This window comes from Stegostoma tigrinum, chromosome 7 (genome assembly GCF_030684315.1).
Source record: "Stegostoma tigrinum isolate sSteTig4 chromosome 7, sSteTig4.hap1, whole genome shotgun sequence".
NCBI lineage: Eukaryota > Metazoa > Chordata > Chondrichthyes > Orectolobiformes > Stegostomatidae > Stegostoma > Stegostoma tigrinum.
This window is the reverse complement of record NC_081360.1, coordinates 43,718,195-43,740,193: the sequence shown is the minus strand read 5'-3', so window position 1 is coordinate 43,740,193 and position 21,999 is coordinate 43,718,195. Positions and strand designations below refer to the sequence as shown.

Sequence of the window (21,999 nt, the reverse complement as noted above, 5' to 3'; positions counted from 1 at the left end):
CGTTTACATGAAACGTACAGTGAAAAGTTTGATAAGTCACCCTAGCTTGGTTGAGAGAAGTCATACAAAATAACCAAAAAGGTAAACTTATTTAATTGATACATGGATTGAGAAAAAATAGAATTTTTAACTTTACTAGCCACCAGGATATTTCTGGACTCTATTTGAAGAACTATTTTAAACATATAGGGATTCAATGATAGTGGAATGAAATAAAATCTTCCAACAAAATAAGCTGAATAGAGTAAGATAGGCAAAATGGCTCGTTGTTCCTCTATTCTAAACTTTGCATTTGAGAATGAGTACTTCTGCAGATAAGACACTGAAAATCTGGCTTTATACCATCAAAAGCAGGAACCTGGATATTTGAGAAAGAGAATAAAAGATACGGACAATGGGATAAATTTGCCCTAGCTTGAGAGTTAGCCCCTGCACACGTGTGGTCTGCTCATAGCCTGCTGTGTGTCAAAAATCCAATTTTCTACACTAACCTCACTTCAATGGACTATATTATTTCAGCTACATATAATGGGCCAAAAATTTCAATGGCTCGGGAGTCATCTCTCCAGTTTAGGTTGGAGTTGTGTGTTGAGATTATGCAAAAAGCCCGATCAGTTGGCTATGTGGGAATTGCCTAGAAAATTGAACTTTCTTGGGGAAATTACCTTCCATCTGAAACACTCCAACAAAGTTTCTTTAGAATCATATTTCAGAAGGTTCCAACTCACACAAACTTAATTGTTACTTAAGAGGACTAAAAACCACCTCTAACACTCCATCAAAGTTGTTGTTAGTCATTTAAAATACTGCCAAATATTGCACTTACTGCTGAAAAAGGGGGAGTTGTTTCCAGGCTGACCTATTCCTCTGCTAGCTGCAATGTTCTGGATTGGTCACCACTGTTCCTTAACCGGAAGCTCCTGTTCAGAAAAAAATTCCAGGACAGAACCAAACAAAACATAAGGATTTTTTAAAAATCCAACCAGGCTTAGAAATTGGCTTTTCAGCCTTCTTCGGAATTTCTGGGTCATTATTTACCATTGTAGAACTGAAGCAGTCTTGGTCAGACACCCAAACCCGTCTCATGATCCAATCACTGGTCAATTCTCCCTCTGAATTTTCTTTGTTCCACACAGTGCATTTGTTACACTCTGTGATATATTCTGGATTACTGTGACCTGCATACCTTGCTCCAAACAGTGAACATTTTCTGAACTGCTGATTAATTGTCTATGATTGTATGCAGGTGGTGGGCATCAGCTGAGGTTTTGCTTGAGAACATAAAAAGACACATCTCTCCTCATGATTACAATTTTCACCATACCTACCAATGGCCTTGTTTACCTATTTTGTACCATCTGTATCAATTTCATAGCCTTTCTATAATTGGGTCCCCAGAACTATATCTATATTGCAACAAAAAATATTCACATGGAGTCTGAAAGTGATTTATATGAAGGGAAAGAGGGTTGCAACCATAAGATGAAAGAGAATAAACAGGAAGAAGAGAATAGAGAGTCACAGAGATTGGGATAGAGTTTCTACTTTGGTTGTAACGGGTGTTTCTGTAATAAGTTGTTTCCAAAATTGCACCCATTTTGAAAAGGATTTTATTCCTCTTAATCTTTGCTCAAGAACACAAAACTGCAATAAGCTGCCTCAATCGGACAATTAAAAAACATTGAAATTGTTTTAAAATATTTTTTGCTTAAATATAACTGATTAGTATAAAACTGTAGGAAAATTTGACAGCAGAACTTGCTGGAAATGACTTTGAAAATGCATACAAGGTTGTTTTCTAGTTAAATTGGGGTTCATGATTTATTTCAAAGTGCTTATGTTTTCAAAATGCAATGTTCTTATATCTGAAGGAAGATTGCAGGATATTTTTGGAGCCTCATTGAAACCTGCAAATGAACACAATCAATAGAAGCTCTCAGTGGTGATTAATTCACCCTAGAATGGATGGCCAGGTTAATTCAAGTTGCACTGATCACAATTTGTGCTAATGATTCCATGGTCCTTTCAGTTGGTTACATCTACATCAAGGACATAGTGCCAAAAATATCAAAATAATATGCTAAGGTGTCTTTTGAATGCAGGATGTGATGTTGCAAGGCCAAGAGATGTTCTGGAGGGTGTTTCAGAGTGAAGGAGCAGTCAAAAATATGGGCAGAAAACTGAATCTGTCGGGTGGAGTGAGCAGTATGTGGCATAATGTAGCCAAAGAAATCATTGCTAAGAGATGATCCAGCAATACCACGGAAGCTGTTGGAAGCAAGTATGTGAATCTAAAATCAGTTTGGTATATAGCAATACAATGGGGGCTGGGTGATGTGGAGAGTGATGGGAGTTTCAGTCTTGTTTAGGTGAGGCAATCTCAGCTGATAATTGTTTGATTTTGTTCCCTTCCTGCTACATTAAAGGTTCAATTTATTGGAGTTGGCTAATTGTGTAATACAGTGTTGACAAAATATATGTGGGGCAGATTGCTCTTGTCTCAAGTTCAATCTTCTTATCTCAATCAGATAGCCTAAACAGAAGATAAGTTGGTTGCTAAATATGAATTAAATGATTCTCCTTTCAAATTGGTGAATAGCCTAAAGCTTGAAGATTGGTTGGAAACTTATAGTTTTTTTAAAAATTAAAGACAAGGAGGAAGAAAGATAAATTGGAGACGCTATGTAGCTATTCAACCTGAGAGCTTTCTCAAGACATATTTTGACAGATCATTTTAATTAATTCAGTTAGTTTTCATCCTTGGCTTACACTATTCAACTGATAGAACAGTTGGTGTAACTGACATTGCTGCTGCTTTGTCAATTTAGCCTATTGCTATTGTAGAACTAATACATATTTTATTTAAAGGCTATTAGCATGTCATTGTAGCATGTTCTCAATTACTGAAAGAGAGAAACTCACATTTATTGATTAGATTAGTCTCTACCAACAATTAACATTTTTGCATCTGCAGCGATGGAGCTTTGAAAACAAAGTGCATATAATCCTCAGACTTACAAACTGCACATTAAGACCACAACTAACCGGAATTCATTCTCTCCATATGAATGATTACAGAGGAATGAAGAGCATCAGTCCAACATATTTAAGCTAACAAAGTGTGGAGCTGGATGAACACAGAAGGCCAAGCAGCATCTCAGGAGCACAAAAGCTGACGTTTCAGGCCTAGACCCTTCACCAGAGAGGGGGATGGGGAGAGGGAACTGGAATAAATAGGGAGAGAGGGGGAGGAGGACCGAAGATGGAGAGAAAACAAGATAGGTAGAGAGGAGAGTATAGGTGGGGGGGTAGGGAGGGGATAGGTCAGTCCAGGGAAGATGGACAGGTCAAGGAGGTGGGACGAGGTGGTAGGTAGGAAATGGAGGTGCGGCTTGAGGTGGGAGGAAGGGATGGGTGAGAGGAAGAACAGGTTAGGGAAGCAGAGACAGGCTGGGCTGGTTTTGGGATGCAGTAGGGGAAGGGGAGATTTTGAAGCTTATGAAGTCCACGTCGATACCATTTGGCTGCAGGGTTCCCAAGCGGAATATGAGTTGCTGTTCCTGCAACCTTCGGGTGGCATCGTTGTGGCACTGCAGGAGGCCCATGATGGACATGTCGTCTGAGGAATGGGAGGGGGAGTTGAAATGGTTCGCGACTGGGAGGTGCAGTTGTTTACTGCGAACCAAGCGGAGGTGTTCTGCAAAGTGGTCCCCAAGCCTCCGCTTGGTTTCCTCAATGTACAGGAAGCCACGCCGGGTGCAATGGATACAATATACCACATTGGCAGATGTGCAGGTGAACATCTGCTTGATATGGAAGGTCATCCTGGGGCCTGGGGTGGGGGTGAGGGAGGAGGTGTGGGGACAAGTGTAGCACTTCCTGCGGTTGCAGGGGAAGGTGCCGGGTGTGGTGGGGTTGGAGGGGAGTGTGGAGCAGACAAGGGAGTTGCGGAGAGAGTGGTCTCTCTGGAAGGCAGACAAGGGTGGGGACGGAAAAATGACTTGGGTGGTGGGGTCGGATTGTAGATGGCAGAAGTGTCGGAGGATGATACGTTGTATCCGGAGGGTGGTGGGGTGGTATATGGGAACGAGGGGGATCCTCTTTGGGCGGTTGTGGTGGGGCAGGGTGTGAGGGATGTGTGGCGGGAAATACGGGAGACGTGGTCAAGGTCATTCTTGAACACGGCGGGGGGAAAGTTGCGGTCCTGGAAGAACGTGGACATCTGGGATGTGCGGGAGTGGAATGCCTCATCCTGGGAGCAGATGCGGCGGAGGCGAAGGAATTGGGAATAGGGGATAGAATTTTTGCAGGAGAGTGGGTGGGAGGAGGTGTATTCTAGGTTGCTGTGGGAGTCAGTGGGCTTGAAATAGACATCAAGTTTCTAGCTGGTTACCTGCGATGGAGACTGAGAGGTCCAGGGAGGTGAGGGATGTGTTGGAAATGGCCCACGTGAACTTGAGGTTGGGGTCGAAGGTGTTGGTAAAGTGGATGAACTGTTCGAGCTCCTCTGGGGAGCAAGAGGCGGCGCCGATACAGTCATCAATGTAACGGAGGAAGAGGTGGGGTTTGGGGCCTGTGTAGGTGCGGAAGAGGGACTGTTCCACGTAACCTACAAAGAGGCAGGCAGAGCTTGGGCCCACGCATTTAAGCTGTCAGTTTTTGAACTTTTCTAGGTTGCAATGAAAAGACCAAGATGTATGAGCAGAAGCAAGCCATTCAGCCCATAAAGTCTGCTCCACCATTCAATGAAATAATGGCTTATCTGATAATACTCATCTCCACTGTCCTGCCTTTTCCCCACAACCCTTGATTTCCTTACTGACTAAAAATTCATCCCAGCCTTGAAAATATGGAATGATCCAGCCACCACAGCCCTCTGTAGTAAAGAATTCCACAAATTCACTACCCTCTGGGAGAAGAATCCCTTATCTCTTTCTCAAATATGTGACCCCTTAATCCAATGATTGAGAGACCTGGTTCTAGACTTGCCAACAAGGGGAAACAACCTTTCCACGTCCACACTGCTAAATACCATAAGAATCACAGCTATGTCAATCAGGTCAATTCTCATTCTTATAAAGTTTGACAAGTGCAAGTCCAACCTACCCGACCTCTCCTCTTAAGACAGTCCATTCATACCTGGAATCAGCCTGGTGAATCTTCTCTGGACTCTCTCCAAACCCAGTATATCTTTCCTTTATAAGCAGCCCGAATCTTTTCATAGTATTCCAGTGTTGCTGTGACTACTGCTTTAATATAATTTTAGCAAGGCTTCCCTATTTTTAATACTTCATTTCCTTTGAAATAAAGGCCAGCATTCAATTTATCTTGACTATTACCTACTGAACCCGCATACTAGCTTTTTAGTATTTAACCACGAGAACTCACAAATCTTTTCGGGCTGTAGCTTACTGCAATCTTTACCCATTCAAGCACCATTCAGTTCCTCCATTCTTCCTGCCAAAGTGTATAACTTCACATTTTTTCCAAGCTACATCAGCATATTTTTGCCCACTTGCTTAATCTGTCTGTATTTGTGTGCGAGCTCTGTCATCCTCACCACTTGCCTTCACACCTGTTTGTGCATCATCTGCGAATTTGGCTATAGTACATACACTTTTCTCATCCAAGTCATTAATATATTTTGTAAATTGCAGCGCTAACACTGATCCGTGTGGCACTTCAATAGTTACTTTCTAAATTACTTATAAATACCAAAGACTGAAGCAAGAACTCAAAGCATCAATATTACTAAAATTAAAAGAAATATGGTTGAACAATTTTCAATCAATAAGGTTTTAAAAAAAAAATTCATCGCATCTGAAATGGTACACAGTGTTAGTTTTATTTCGACATGTATTAAACACTGGACATTTCATAAGGTGTACTTGATGGGGATTACCCAGAGTTAATTGCTATAATGTATACTGGGTACTGAAAAATACAAACACCAAGTTTTTGTTTTATGCACTGCATATCTCGTTAGCCTTTATTTTCAAGGCAAATGGTATTGCAACACGTTCAGTAAAGCCTAAAATTATATATTCTCTAAAATTATTTATTTTCTGTACATTATTGCATTATTGCTACAAATTAATGTAGCAGCATGATTGCTAAACATGATAATTGAAGAAATCATAGGATGTGTAAAATAAAAAGACCTAAATATTTCTTTAAAAAGTTCTGCAAGAGGATCATCATAAATTGTGCAACACACTGAGCTGATACTTCAAATGCATCTTTCACATTATTTAGCAGCAAAACTGGCAAAATGCTACCAAAAAATTAAAACAGGTTTAGCACAGAGCAAAAATGAAAACATCAATGCATGAATCATGGATCATAAGCCAGTACTATCTGCATTTTATGAACTTACTGGGTACTTTACTCTGTTGAAAAAATAAGTAACAGAAAATGTTCACAGAATGTTTTGTAAATGTCTGCAAGCACCTACACTGCAATTAAACATAAATTACTATTAGAATTTTAAATTAGACCTGAAACAATTCTATCACTACACAAGTTACAACAGTATTGCACTCAGGTCTGTAACAGCATTTCACAATCCCTGACTGCACAACATTGTTTTAAATACAGAATCAGTTGTTCATATGTTATTCACAATTTACTACATAATGCATTACATTATGTACCAGGAGATGTCCATTTACATCAACAAACATGTTGTATACCTCTGTTAATTAGGAAGACTCTCGATTTCAAGTCTGCAGCAACAGGAATTAATTATTTGCTCTTGATCTGTCGATGGATTCCATCAGTGGACAGACTCACTCCCAATAAAAATAACTATATATTTTAAGGGCAAAATCCCTATAAAAGTTCCCTTGTAAATCACAACCTGGTGTTTGTAAATTAATTAAAAATCTCATAATTCCAGCACTGAGATCCAACTGTCCATGGAAGATCCTATGACCAGGTATCAGTCTGTTCACCTCACAGCATGGACAAACAAAGAAAAAAATGTCGCCTGCTTTCCTGTCTCTACTGGCCTCATGTTGTCCCATGAAAGGAAGGAATCAATAAGGTGCAAAGAGAATTGAGCCAGGTGATGCACGAATGGGTCCAGGTGCAGGCCTCAAAAGGGCAGGAGTTAATGCAGTGGTCTGGAACAGCGAGGTAGCTGGACGTGGGTGGAGAGGCAGTGGAGAGGTCATAGCTGCAGCAGCAAAAGGATTTGATAGAAAACCAGGTGCCAATGGTTTTATTAAATCCTTTTGAAATGCTATCTTTGCCTGGTAATTAGAAAGACAATAATTTCATTATGAAGTTTCAAATGACTAATGATAACAATTCAATACTTTGCAATTGGTTTCTTACATTTTACAAACATAATATGAGTGTGAGTTCATACTTTGCTTGACCCGGTTAATATGTATAGAATAAGGATCATGAAATACTTCCACTGGGTGTATGTAGTTCTTGTCTAACAAACCAGCAAACATATGCCCCTCATATACTAGACCACCTGGAAAGCCATTCTCCCGATATCTACCAGAGGCAGGCCTTGGGAGTCATGTGGAGATAAAAAAAAAACCTTCTAACAGTCAAATGTAGTTCTCATTCATATATACACACAGTGCAAATACTGCCATTCAAGAAATTCTTCAAAGTTTATAAAATATCAAAGTTATTCCCTTAAAAATACTTTATTTCTTACATTAAAGGATTTTGTTAACAAGATTAATTTTTAAAATTGTCAACCAAACTGTGAACTCTGTATCAACTGATGAATTAGGTGTAACTTTTAAAACTCAGACAAGAGACATCTCAAAGCAGCCTGAAAGGTGTGAGAAGGGAAGGATCAGTTGTAGTGATCCATGCTGGGTCCAGCAACATAGGCAAGAGAAGGCGACAGGTCCCGTTTGGGGAATATCAGGAATTAGGAGCAAAATTAAAGAACAGTACCTCAAGGGTTATAATCTTGAGACTGTTACCTGCGCCATATGCAAATTGACATAGAAATAAGAAAATTAGGTAAGTAAACACATGGCTAAGGGAATAGTGCAGGCAAGAGGTGCTCCATTTTGTGGGGCATTGGCATTAGTATTGGGACGTGAAGGAACTATACTGTTGGGATGGGCTCCACCTGAACTCATCTGGGACCAATTTACGAGCAGAAAGACTAAATAGGTGGTCACAAGGGTTCTTAGACATGGTTACAGGATGTTTAGGTTTGGGATATGAATACACCAGGTTATGAGATTTACAGGATGGACAGGGACAATGGCAAAGGAATTGGGTGTAGCACTCTTACCCAGAGGGCACTATATCAAGCTCATTAACAAAATTTGAAGACTTTGTAATTTTCAGCACTGAATCAACATGTAAATGGATTTTTGATAAACTTACTGCCAAAATACTTGAGTTGCGTTGCAGTTTGTTATAGGGACTATATTTAGGTTTCAGTGGCTTTCCTGCTACTCTGTCCTTGTGCCTCCTGCTGGAAATATGCTGCAAGAGATAAAATATTAAGAATTCATTTAATACAGGAAACTGACCCATATCATGAAAAAAAGTCATTTATTTTGAAAATAACTTTCATTTCTTGGGTAATGTTTACTACTTATTTACCTGTTTGAGTTGGATTTCTGAGTTGACATGAACGTCACAGATTTCGCAATGAAACGTCTTGTTTTGCAATCCTGAACCCTTTGTACCATTTTGAAGTTTAGCTTTTGATCCTGGTCTGGGATACGATTTAATAGGACCAGCACCAATTCGAGCTTCAACCATTGTTTTGTGCTTGGAACCTGTTTAAAATATAGAAAATTTAGAATCTCTATACCTTCCGACACTTTATAGTGTATGGTTTATATTGGCATTGGTGCAGCTTGGGTGGCACAGAATGAGCCAAGCATGGGTATTTGATATAGATAGGGCACATCTAGGATTAAGGATTAATGCCGGCTGGGGGTGGGGGTGGGGGGTGGATTCCTACTTCATAGGCTTACCAACACTGCTGTATTTTATGGTGTCTATCAAGCTGTTACCTGACTATTAGTTGTTCACTGTCATCGAGAACCACTGCTCTAAGAAACGCAATTTAATGTAGGGATATTCCAGTAGTTATAATAGGATTTGAAGTTTTTGAATAAGTATTAAAATATCATACTACTAATTCTGAATCTAGGCACTAGAAATTGACAATGGCAGCTATGTGAGTTAATAAATGGAGTACAAAAGGTAAGCTGAGTGGAAAGGGGAGTAGGAAAAAGGAATACAGCAGTCTGAAGTAGAAGAGAGCTTTAGAGCGCTTCATAAATTGAACTGCGTAGTTATGTATTGTACACATTTTGGTATAAATGTACCCTATTGTCATCTAAACATAAACACCCTATTTGCATCAGATTACACAGGCTGAAATTTATAGGTTACTGCTCCCCTTCTGTTTCAATTAATTCATTGGATGAGGGTGTTGTTAATGATGCCAGCATTTATTGCCCATCACGGAGAATGAGCCACATTGCTGTGAGACTAGTGTCACATATGAGCTAGACGAGGTAAAGATCATAGAATCCCTACAGTGTGGAAGCCCGTTGAGTCCACACTGACCCCTCCGCAGAAGACCCCACCAAGGCCCAACCTATACTCTATCCCTGCATTTCCCATGATGAAGCCATCTAACCTACTCATCACTGGACACTAAAGGCAATTTAGCAAGGCCGATCCACCTAACTTGCACATCTTTGGTCTGTGGTAGTAAACTGGAGCACCCGGAGGAAACCCACGCAGAAGGAAACCCACAAGACAGTCATCGGTGGAATCAAACCCGGGTCCCTGGCACGGTGAGGCAGCAGTACTAACCACTGAGCTACCATGCCACCCGGATGGCAGTTTCCTTCCCTAAAGGACATTAGTGAACCAGATAGCTTTTCCCGATGATAGATAATGGATTCGTGGTCATTATTAGACTTATTATTTCCAGATTTTTAAAAAATTGATTTCAAAGTCCACTATAGCAGCGGGATGTGAATCAAGGGCCCGAGAATATTACTTAGGTTTCTGGATTAACAGTCCAGTGATAATACCACCCAGCCATTGCTTCCGTACCCACCTCCAACTAAAAAGGTGGAGAGTTTGCTCATGGCCCCGATGACACTGCAACTGAACTCATTGCTTTGAGACTAGGCTTCTGTCCCTATCTCAGGAGAGAGTTCTGCCTTGCAGAGCTGCAGACCAATTCAACTGACCAGCAGCTCTGTAATTCTACCAGTGGAAGCACTGACAACTGTTGGGTGATAGGCAATCTTGCCACGTTGAGGAGACTAGCTGGATCCCAGGTTGGAAGACTTGCTGACCAGGAACCAGGCTCAAGAGGCCAGTGGGTGGGGTTAGAGAGGAGAATTATAAATATGAATGAGTTTGGGAGTTGAATCCTAAGGCAATGAAATCGTTTGTGGAAAAATGTGTTTTTATTTAAACAATAACTATACAAAGTACAAATTTGTTGATGATCGCTTTTTAGTTAGATTTATATTGTGGGGGAAAAAATGCCAGTTTAGATACTTTCAAATTGGCCATCCACATTAATAATCCCTCTGGCATGCCTGCTGACAGGCAGTACTTGTACTTATGCTTCAGAATTGACGGTAATTGGATTTTTCTTTCTTATTTCGCTGGCACTGTGCCTTAATTCACATTATTTTCTGGGAAACAACACAATTTTTATCTATGCAAATTGTTGGGGCCCACCTAATTAATTAAAATCTCTCCTTCGATTCTTAAGGCTCCCACTGGAACAACTGTATTATGTTACAGGAAAGTTTAGCAGATTTCTTCTGCCAAATTAATTACCACAATTGTACTGACCTGTGTTGTGTGCTTCCAGCTGTGACAATGAATTCACAGCTACTTTGCATAGAGAACAGTAGAGAAGTTTTTTTGCTTTTTCTTCCTCTGACTCAGTGGATGTGGTTGCAGCGCCTTCAACATTTACTGCTTCCATCGATATCACTGTTTTTGTTGAATGTGCATTCAGATTTCCAGTCCCTCCAATAAGCGAAGTGGGTTTGGGCAGCTCAGTACCTACATTCGTATGTATCAATACGTTATTCACAGTTACACTGTTGAATTCCAGCCTGACTGCATCTGTGAGTAAAAGAAAAATAATTTTCGCTCATATTCCATAATTGGAACAGCACTGAACATGAAAGCCCTCGTTGGTGACAGAAAGCAACTAAATTTATGATCTCACCATTATAGAACATTCTAGATTTAGATCAATGCTAAGTAAATTCTCTGTGAATGAACTTAGAGAAGAATACAACAATATGAAAACTACATTTTCTTGACTCCGCACCCCCATTTGTGCTTTGTACAGCCTATCATGCTCAAACTGTCTTCTTTGCCTGTGATAGGAGAGACTACAGGTAATTCCTGACTCAACTACTATCTACAAAATGCAATGGATGTCCTGGCAATATATTTTCATGATGTTTCAGTTCTGGAGCTGATTACATCTCGCTGTAAAGTGTTGAGGCAGAAAAGGAGCATTACTGGGAACATTCACGGCAGGCATAATTCTGCCTTGTCTCACATCAATGATGATAATTAAATCATATTTGTGCTGTTTTAAATTTAGACCTTCTGATTTTACTAGTTTGTTACTAATTTGAATAGCTGCTTCATTCACAAATATCATCTCGAGAACTATGTGACACATAAAGAATTCGGTTTAACAGATTTGTTTAAAATAATGATTTGTAGCACCCAAACAAGAACAAAAGATGTGACATTTTCAAACCCAATGTTAACATTGATTTTGTCAATTAACGATAAGTATCCATAACTTAATATTTTTAACAGAACCCCTCAAATAATGGAAATAAAGGTACAGTCCCCTGGACGTCTGAAGTCGCAGATGAAGTTCAATAATTTATTGAGCATTGTAAGTGCTTTCACACACAATTGGTTAAATCTGGTGCAACTATCTGAACAGTTCAAAAAGGTAAAGAATAAGAAAGTAGTTTTATTGTCATATTTCCTGTCCATGACTATCAAAGAAAATTCTGCACAATACTTAAAATGAGAAGTGCCCAGAAAGCAGGTGGAGGTGTTCCCATTATCTGCTGCCCTTGCTCTTCTAGATGGAAATGGTTGTGGGTATGAAAGGTGCTGTCGAAGGATCTTTGGTGAATTTCTGCACTGTGTCTTGTATGACAGAATTTGAACCTAGGTCCCCAGAGTATTTGCTGAGTTTCTGAATTAATAATTTAGTGATAATATAGCCGCTTCTATTGTCACAAAGCATTTATACAAATTCTAGAGATTACACAAAGTGGGCGACAGTGAACTGGCGGTTTGCTTCACACTAAAATAAAATGAAGAACTGCAAATGGTGGAGATCTGAAACCAGTAAAAATAGTGTCTGTTAACATTTTGAGTCCAGTGACCCTTCTTCATTTCTTCAATTACACCAGCAATTTCTGTTCCTGTAACTCTTCTATCACTTTACAAGATGAATTTTGCCCCAAAGATAAACATGAAAAAAATAAAAGTCTGAAGGTTCGATTCTGCTAATAAAGAACTAATTAGGAAACTGGAAAAAAGACTGAAAAAAGAATTTCACAACAATATATTACATTCTATTGTAACTTCAAAGGCCAATTTATAATATGAAATGGATCCTTCCCAGTTACTTGAAGCCCATTATTGGAGACCCATAAGGGATAAATTATCCGAGTATAGTAACCCAACTACTGGTTATGAGTAGTATTACCCCAATTATCAGCATTCTGCTCATCAGAATCCAGACCATTCCTTACAGTTCCCAAGCTTAAAGAGGATCAGCAACTAAGGCCAAGAAACAAAACAGTTTCAGCACTTTGATCTATGACTTTAACAATGCATTCCTCTTAAAGGCAATCAATACAAAGAGTGCATCTACATTTTATGTACCTAAAAGTCTATTCTATCTCCTGCCAGTGCATTGGAACAGGACATTGGTGCTGCTAACATGATCACTTGTGGCAGGAACAGGAGGTGGACATCCACTCGATCATAGACACATGTATGGTGGTCACTCCCCAATTTACCAATCTCTCACTGCCCCAAGTCTACCCACCTGGACTGGCAAAAGGGCACTAAAAATGTAATGCTGCTGGCTGGTCTGCCAGTTCCCTGGCTTCAACCTGCCACTGGAAAATTTTCCGATTACATTAATAAAAAGTCAATTGAGACTGATTGTTGGAGCGCAAATGGGATTTTACATTCAACCTCCAGGCACCCACACATCATGGCACTGGTTTTACTCTTGAAGGCAGGCTTTTGCTGCCAAATTAGTGGGGGTGATTAGAAGGGGCAGGCTCTGCTCCAAGCACCTCAGACGCTCTCTCTTCTTGGCTGGCATCAACCACATTGCTGACCATCATTGGAGGGGCTTACCCCAATGCAGCAACACAGCTACCAAGGCCATTTTCATATCACATTTAAAAAGTTTGGAGAAAGGGCATTCTTTTTGTGTATGGTTTGATGTGGTATGAGTTTAGGTTCTTTACAAACTGTCAAACACAAGGCAAAAGTCAAGGACTGTGTTCAGGCTTATAATTCAAACTAACATTTTTTATAATACATTAATACTGAATAACACTGTAGATGGCAATCATAAATATACCTGGCTCTGACTTATAGTTGCATTAGGTAAGGAATAATCTATAATCTTTATGTATTCATGCCCATGTTGTAGTCTGGTCTGGTACAAAATCCCAGGCTCTAGAGATTTATAAATTCTATCCACGTGGGTCACTTATACTCTGCGGCGCGCAGCTCCGTGACATCATCACAATCTTGCTCCAGGGTCTTGGAGCCCATAAACAGTAGGCATCCCCAATTGGAGGATATGACACCCTGCAGTCAATTTTAACTTAGAAGCTTTTCTAGTGGCCTTCAAAATTCAAGGAATCCCCTTTGTTTTCGTCAACAGGATAGTGAGCCCCTCTTTGGCCTTTAATTGGCCAGTTTGGACAAAATCACCATTTGCTCATTACAGTGCAAGCGTCTGATCCTTGTGTGACAGCTGAGCCCTATAGCCGACAGAAAAACCTATCCCTTGAGTCATGGTTGACAACTATATACTACTAATAAATCTGCCAGTACAACCATTTAATATTCCATTCGGATGTTATCTTCAAAACATATTAAAAAATCCAAATCCAAACAGATTTTGACATTATTCATAATGTTATCTGTATGTGCCAGGAGGAATAATCTTGCTTGATGTATTCTATCAAAAATCTTTGCAACTTTCTGTTGAGTCAGTATTATTCCTTATTCTGTGCTGTTGTTTAGTTTTATTGCTCGTTAAAAGGTCACATATTTCCCTCCATGCTTCAGTACATTGTGTTTAACTTTCACAGCTCTGTACTTACATGCTTCATTGATATGTTTGTATGTTATTAAGAGCACTGTACAATCTATCAGCTTGAACCTCTGAGGAGTAAAAATCATAAGTACTGATAGATCGCCACATTGTTCAATCTTTTCACTGAGTTGATGCTGCTCTATATTTTTCTGGATCTTTCCATCCTAACTGGCCCAGATCACAGCATGCTTCAGAGATCCCCACTGAATCACAGTAGGGTTGAGGAAGACAAGATCCATCCTCATCTCGCATTATCAGCTGCTCTATAGGAACTTTAAAAGTCTGAATGCTAGTGAATAAGTGAAAGAATGAATGGCAGTGAAAGTGGAAATGGGTGTATAAGTAAATGGGTAGATGGGTGAGGAAAACGGGCAGGGTGTAGGAGATGACATATGAATAAATGCATTGGGCGGGTCAGGTAGTAGGAAAGTCGGGAGTATTTGAATAAAACGGGTGGTCATGTTAGTGAGTTAATTGGTCTTGTCTGGTGGTCATCATGGAGAGTGTAATGTGTTTGGAAGGGGTAGTCGAGTTGTTTTATGGTGGAGGGAGCTGATATCAGGGCGTTAGTTCGGGAGGGGGAGTAGGGGTGGTCAGGTTGAGTCATTTGAGGGTCAGTTCTGGCATTACCCTAGAGTTAACTAGAATTTTTTTGTCCAGTATTTCTTGGTAGCTATTTAGGGAAATGATCTTCCACAGAGCCCTGACATATATCTTGGGACATAGGTCTAGTCTCCACAATCTGGAATCTGGAAGATTTGGGCCATATTGTCCAGTGATGATACTGACTGAGGCGATGTGACAAGTGAGAAAGGTCCTGATGAAAGGTACAGATTTGAGACATTAGCTCAGCACAGCTTCTGCCATTTCTGCTGGGTCTTTCCAGCATCTTTTGTTTGCATGTACGAGGCCCAGTACCTGCATTAATTTGCTTTTGACAAGTGAAACATGTTGAATGATCATCTGTACACATATTTATGTTCAATTCAACTTCAATTATTCCAAATTCTACTTGAGAAAAAACTGTTACAATACCCATATCCCTGTTTGCACCTTACTAAAATATTTCTTCAAAATCTTAACTATCTCCAGAATTTACATGATCAAAGGTAATCTTGGTGATTCATTGTAATGAGCACCTCTTGGAACTACAATGTTGTGGAATGAAAGTTCATTCAGTAAGGTTATGGTAGCTCATATGAAGATCATTGACTTTTGATGATGAAGTAAATGGTATTCCATTTCATTACCTGGGATTCCAAAAATTCAGGCAATCGCATTTCATAATCTTATTAGTTTGCTCATTAGCCATGTAAAGATGCCTTTCATGAAAGTCAATGGTATGAAATGTTTGAGCCAGGGTTATGTTGTGTTTCAGAAGGCAGCTTATGGGTTGAATTATTAAATTACATCTCAATTATGAATTTCTTCATTGTTGGCAGGTAAATTTATGAACAGCAGATATAAATTTAAAAGGGATTAGCTTTATTACAATGTAATAATAACATGATATACACCTTTTGCAGTATTCTTAAAATGCTCTGGTCTTTTATATCTTCATACCATGAAATAAGAGGTTATTTTTCATAGGAATTGTAACAAGAATCTCATTTCTTGCAAATGCCCCAAGGTGACTAGAAATATTTAATTCATACAACACAATATAGCTTCGCTCAGTGTCATCAATAAATAATACACTTGCCACATTATATTTGATATTTCACAGATGTTGGGCAGTTAATTTTTATTTGACATAGAAACATGTATAAATTATAAAAGTACAAATTGTAAATATTTAAGAATATTGTCTTTTTGAATGACAAAACTGGACATGAGGACTTGTAGAATGTTAGGCAGTTCTGGGAACTGAAGGATAAAATTACTCTGAATTCCATTAACTCATCCATAATCGTGTTAGCACATTTTTTAAAAAAGAATCCCAAATTTTAAAAAAGATTTCAACTTCGATTTTATCATTGTTTTCAATGGCACATAGTGCTGTGGGCAAGAGGCTGCTTTTGTAATGATGTAGGAGTCATTAAACACTTCTATGTTGTTTGCTGGCAACTCAATTAGCAGAGGTAACAAAACTCAAGTAGGAGTAGTGACATTTAAAAGCAGCCTGCACTTCATCAGGGCATGTTTTTATAAGAATAAGCTCTGCAAAGCCACCCAAGTGTTTTTGGCAACTTCTAAATGCCTTTTAAAGTGGAAGACAGCAGTGGAAACATGGTCCCGTTTCAGATTATTAGAGAAAGGCACCAAGAAAAACTACCTGGCAACTGTAGACAGAGATGGTCAAAGCAGTTGAATGTAGATAACATTGTATGGGGGACTTGATAGCAATACTGAAGAAATAAATCAAAGGTATGAACTGTTAAGATAAGACTTCCGCTGTCATATCTCTGATCAGCTCAATATCATCAGCAGCCTGTGCGCCTACACATACTCCCTCTTCCACTTCTTAGTCATCTTCTCTAATCAAAGCTATGCATATCACTGCAACTCCTTTTGCTGCCATTTTCATATTCCTGCAATTCTGCAGGCAGTAGCAGGAAAGGAGGGAGATGGTGCAGTGGTGATAACAACAATGGACTCGTTATCCAGAAGCCCAGGTTAATGTGAAATAACAAGGTGTGGAGCTGGATGAGCTCAGCAGACCAAGCAGCATCAGAGGAGCAGGAAAGCTGACGTTTCGGGGGCTTTGGCCCTTCTTCAGAAAATCAGGCTAATGTTCTGGAGCACATTGTCTTAAATCTCACCACGGCAGCTGGTAAAATTAAGATTCAATGAAAAATTCTGGAATTTAAAAAATAGTGCAATGAAGCATTGTTTATTGCTTTAAAAACACATCTGGTTCACTAATGTCCTTTTGGGAAGGAAATATGCCTCTCTTACCTGGTCTAATGTGGCATACAGGTGGATGATCATCCATGACCTTGATAGACCTTGATCCTATGTTCCTATGCTCCTCTTGCTGTTCACAATTAATTCCTTCTCCGGCCTGATGTTCTTTCCACATACCAAACAAACAGGCACATACGATAGATACCAGAGAGCACTGGACAGTACTATTGGCAATCCAAGAATCTCCAAATTCAATGACAAGGAAACAGCAGTACACCCTCCCTGGCCAACATGCTCAGCAACAAGTCTATAATTAATCAAAGCCAGCTCCACTGGGAATGACACAACAATTTTATGCCTGACAACAGATTCCAAATCCCTGAAGCCACTGCTGCATTCAGAACATGGTCACAAGAAAACAAGAAATAGGACCAGAAGACCATTTGGGTCATCAAGCCTGCTCTGATAATCAAAGTGATTGTGAGTGATCTTACAGTTCGATTGTACATTCTGTACATCTGAAACCTCAAGTGCATAAATAAAGTCAACAACATAGTAATCTACATACTTATGGGGTACAGAATTCCAAAAATTGGCAAACATTTGAATGAAGTTATTTTTCCTTGTCATCGCACTAAATAATCATCCCCCTATCATGTGGCCTATGTTCTACATTGCCCATCTAGCTGGAATATCGCCTCTGTCAGGCTCTTTCAGAATATTTGCCCAATTTACTTAGTTTTTTATCGTAATACCAGCATGCCGTCACAGCAACCAATCTGGTGAAGTTTCATTGCATTGTATCTAACACAAGTACACGCTCTAGTATGGAGACCAAGATTGCACGCAATACTTGAAGCATGTGCTCACCAAAGCTCTGAACAAATCTAGCAGGACTTTATTTGGGTGTTACAAACTCCTTGAGATAAAGGCCGCATGCCTTGATTGCAACAGGAGACTCCCTGGAAGACAATCACAATGCTTTAGAGAGGAAGTTGAATCTGTTAGAATTATAATTGATGTTATTACTGGGCAAGTAAGACCACAAACTGTAATCTGGCTTCAGAGATAATGGGAACTGCAGATGCTGGAGAATTCCAAGATAATAAAATGTGAGGCTGGATGAACACAGCAGGCCAAGCAGCATCTCAGGAGCACAAAAGCTGACGTTTCGGGCCTAGACTCTCTGATGAAGGGTCTAGGCCCGAAACGTCAGCTTTTGCGCTCCCGAGATGCTGCTTGGCCTGCTGTGTTCATCCAGCCTCACATTGTATTATCTTGTAATCTGGCTTGATAGGTGACATTTGGTTGTTTGGTCTGAACATGGGGTATCTCTCAGTGAAACGTGAGTATACCATGTTTCATATTTATTTTTAACAGCAAAATAGAAGTTTATCATTCAAAAGAAATTAAGATAAATTAGAATTAATCAAGTTACTTACATGTAGCACATGCTAAAAGAGTTCAAAACACAGTAAAAATATAATCCCATTAATTCCAAAATAACCTCTTTACGGTACTGATAGCGGACAGAATTATCTTCTCTATCATCCATTGTAATTATTTTAACTGTGGCCTCAACTTCTTCAGAATCTGATAGCCTCTTCCTGGATGCTTTGTAGAAAGGAGTTTAAGCTTTCAAAGTTTATAGTGTATGTGGAGAAGGAAATAACAGAGTACTGCGCTGGATGATCAGCCATGATTGTATTGAATGGCTGAAGAGACTTGAATGGCCAGGAGGCCTAATCCTTTACCTATTTTCTCTGTTTTTGTGGCAGCAAAAGAATGACTGCTGGTTACTGAAAACCACTTCTTGATGAAATACTCCTTGGTCCAAAATAACCTGCTTGTCACTTGGCGAAAGACCAGGGGAACTGAGCTCTGTCACAGGGTGAAGGCATCATGATTATTATCATAAAATTGTGCACATGAGACTGCATAATCTGCTATTTATTGTCACACTTGACCTACTAATTCTTCCATTCATGTCTTGTCTGCCATGTTGATATGGAGCATAAAAAACAATTGATGTCAAACAACTATGCCCTGAATACAGTGAATACCTGTGATACCGGCGAGGTCAAAAGCCCTGCTTTAGCCCTTGAGAGCTACAATGCTAGCATTTAATCAGCAATGTGAAAAAGTGTGCAGATTTTTTCTGCCCACCTGAAGTAGAGTAAACCCAATCTGGCCAATTACTACCCTACCAGTCTATTCTCATTCTTAAGCAAATGATGGAAAGTATCACCAATAGTGCTATCAATGGTAAATGGAAAAGAATAACCCACTCACTATCACTTGGGTTCCTTCAGGATCTATTGGTTCCTGATTTCATTTGCTCTTGGTTCAAACACGGACAAACTATCTCAACACTAGAGGTGAGGTGACAGTGACTATTTTGATGTCAAGCAGCAATTGACTTGAGCGCGGCATCAAGAAGCCCTAGAAAAAATGGAATCAATGTGAATTAGGGGTAAAATATCCACTGGGTGGAGCCATACTGAGCAAAATAGGAAGATGGTTTTGGCTGTTGGAGGTCAATTGCTCAGACTCAGGAATTCATCACTGGATTCTCCAGTGTAGTATCCTGGAACCAAAATCTTCAGCTGCTTCATCAATATTTTCCCATCAAAAATAAAGTCAGAAGTGAGGATGTTCATTGATGACTGCTTAACTGTCAATGAAGCAATCTGTGCTAGATGCAGCAAGGCTTGGGCAATATTGAGACTTGTGCTTAGAAGTGGCAAAGAAGATTTACACTGCTCAAGTATCAGGCAATGACTGTGCCTGTCAAAAGAGAATCAAACTACTGCTCTTGATGCTCATCAGGATTACCATTACTGAATCCTTACCTAAAACATCCTGGCAGTCATCACTGACTAGAAATTTAATTAGTTCACTCATATAAATACTTCAGCTATAAGAGCAAGTCAATGAAAATCCAACAGTGAGAAAATAATTTCCTGACTCCCTAAAACTTGTTCACCATCAAAGTGAGCATAAGTCAGGAATGTGATGGAATCCTGTTTAACTGCGTCAATGAGTGCAACTCCAACTTCCGTCAAGAAGCTCAACCTCATTCAGAACAAAGCAAACCATTTGGATGAGCCCCTTCCATGACGTTAAGCATTCACTACTTCAAATACATTAGCAGTGTGTATCATATAAAAGACACACCAGAGCAACTTGAAAAGCTTATTTCAATGGTACTTTTAAAATCTCTGACTACTACCACCAAAAAGAGTTATAGTTGTGTGACAGCAATTCCACTTGCAGGAACCCCCTCGAGTCTCAGCTGATCCTGATAGAACATATCACTGTTACTCAAAGTTTTGGCAAAGATCTGTGGTTCGGGTTGTGGATGAGGTTGTTGACTTGCTCGCTGATCTGGCTTGTTCTCGTTCAGGAACAAGCCAGCTTGGCAAGCAAGTCAACAACCTCATATCACGGTTACTTCATCATCAGTGTCAAAATCCTGGAACTCCCTTCTTAGGCAGAAGGAAGAAAGTATCTGTAAGATGTTCCAAAAATGCCAAGATTCTCCAACGAAATTGGTCTAGGTGGGCATGACAAGGGTGATCTTACCCAGTCCCCACATCCCTCTGTGGTGGCTTTTGGGGGATATAGAACTTCAACACCAGTGCAAAGAGGCCATTGAGGAGGCAAGTTCAAGAAATAGAGCACCCAGGATGTAACTCTGCCAAACCCCATTTGACGACCTCAACGAAGTTTCAGAGGGAAGAATCATAGCTCTGATTTTAACTAAACTCTGCATACATATACAGGAATTATGCAAATATTTTTTCCTATTTCTCTTAAATCACTGTCAATCATTGCATCATCACCAACACCTCCTACTCACTTATTCTGCACAATCTCCTCTCACCATCGTGTGATCTCTCACTTCTGCCCACGTCACATTGGGCACCAGACATCTAAACTATTCCATCACTTTAAGCACATACTCAGAACATCCCACAAGCTTTTACTATCATACTTCCTTCTTTCTTGCAAAGAAGTGAGGGTAAAGAAACTTGATTCATTCAGCAGACAATTTGAGACTGGGATGGACGCTAAGAGGGAAAGCATGTTTCTACAAAAGGGTAAGGTAATTGTGTCAAATGGACTCTCTTTCAGCTGTATGTAGTTCGACAATAACTTCTACGAGCATTAGGAGCTTAGCATCATTATTACCATCCACTGTATGTGGAGAGAATCCGTGAAGAACTGCCCTATTTTCCATTAAAGCAAATAATTTGTTCAAGAAAATGGCAAAACCAAAATAAAAAATACAATTAAGTTCAAACTGCACTTTATTCATGATATTAATGACACTTAAATATTTTTAAACATATCAGAAAATATAATCACAATGAAATTTTCAAGTATTTCACATTAAGAACTTATGTAACTTTATCAAATCTCTTTTGTGAATAATACAGTAGAATAACTGCCAGGAACATTCAGTTATTCTCCAGCTGTTCTGAGAATTGAGTCTAAAAAGCTCTTGAGGCATAAGTATGCATAACTGAATGTTGTGCTAGAAATTCTTTTAAAATACTATTAATGGATGGAGACTTAAAAATAAAAGTTAAATGCTGACTTTTTAAATGTGCCATCATACTATTAAATGTGCAAGTTATACCATGATCAGGTTGCGCAAGTCAAGCCAACTCAAGTGAACAGCCATGGAGTCATACGACATGGAAACAGACCCTCAGTCCAACCATCCATAATTCACAAGCTAACCTAGTCCCATTGCCTGCATTTGG

The 21,999-nt window shown here is 39.6% G+C and overlaps 1 protein-coding gene across 13 annotated transcripts in view; it reads right to left on the bottom strand.

The window, feature by feature from the left end:
• Positions 1 to 5,857: 5,857 nt before the first annotated feature.
• znf385b (zinc finger protein 385B) overlaps positions 5,858 to 21,999 on the bottom strand; it is a 350,354-nt gene continuing 334,212 nt past the window's right edge. For all 13 annotated transcript variants that reach the window (XM_048535396.2, XM_048535397.2, XM_048535398.2 and 10 more), the window contains 4 exons: positions 10,831 to 11,109; positions 8,593 to 8,771; positions 8,371 to 8,472; positions 5,858 to 7,253 (listed from right to left, as the gene is read on the bottom strand). In XM_048535396.2, the coding sequence (XP_048391353.1) occupies positions 7,038 to 7,253; positions 8,371 to 8,472; positions 8,593 to 8,771; positions 10,831 to 11,109 (776 nt within the window). In that variant the 3' untranslated portion in view covers positions 5,858 to 7,037. The remainder of the gene's footprint in view (positions 7,254 to 8,370; positions 8,473 to 8,592; positions 8,772 to 10,830; positions 11,110 to 21,999) is intronic.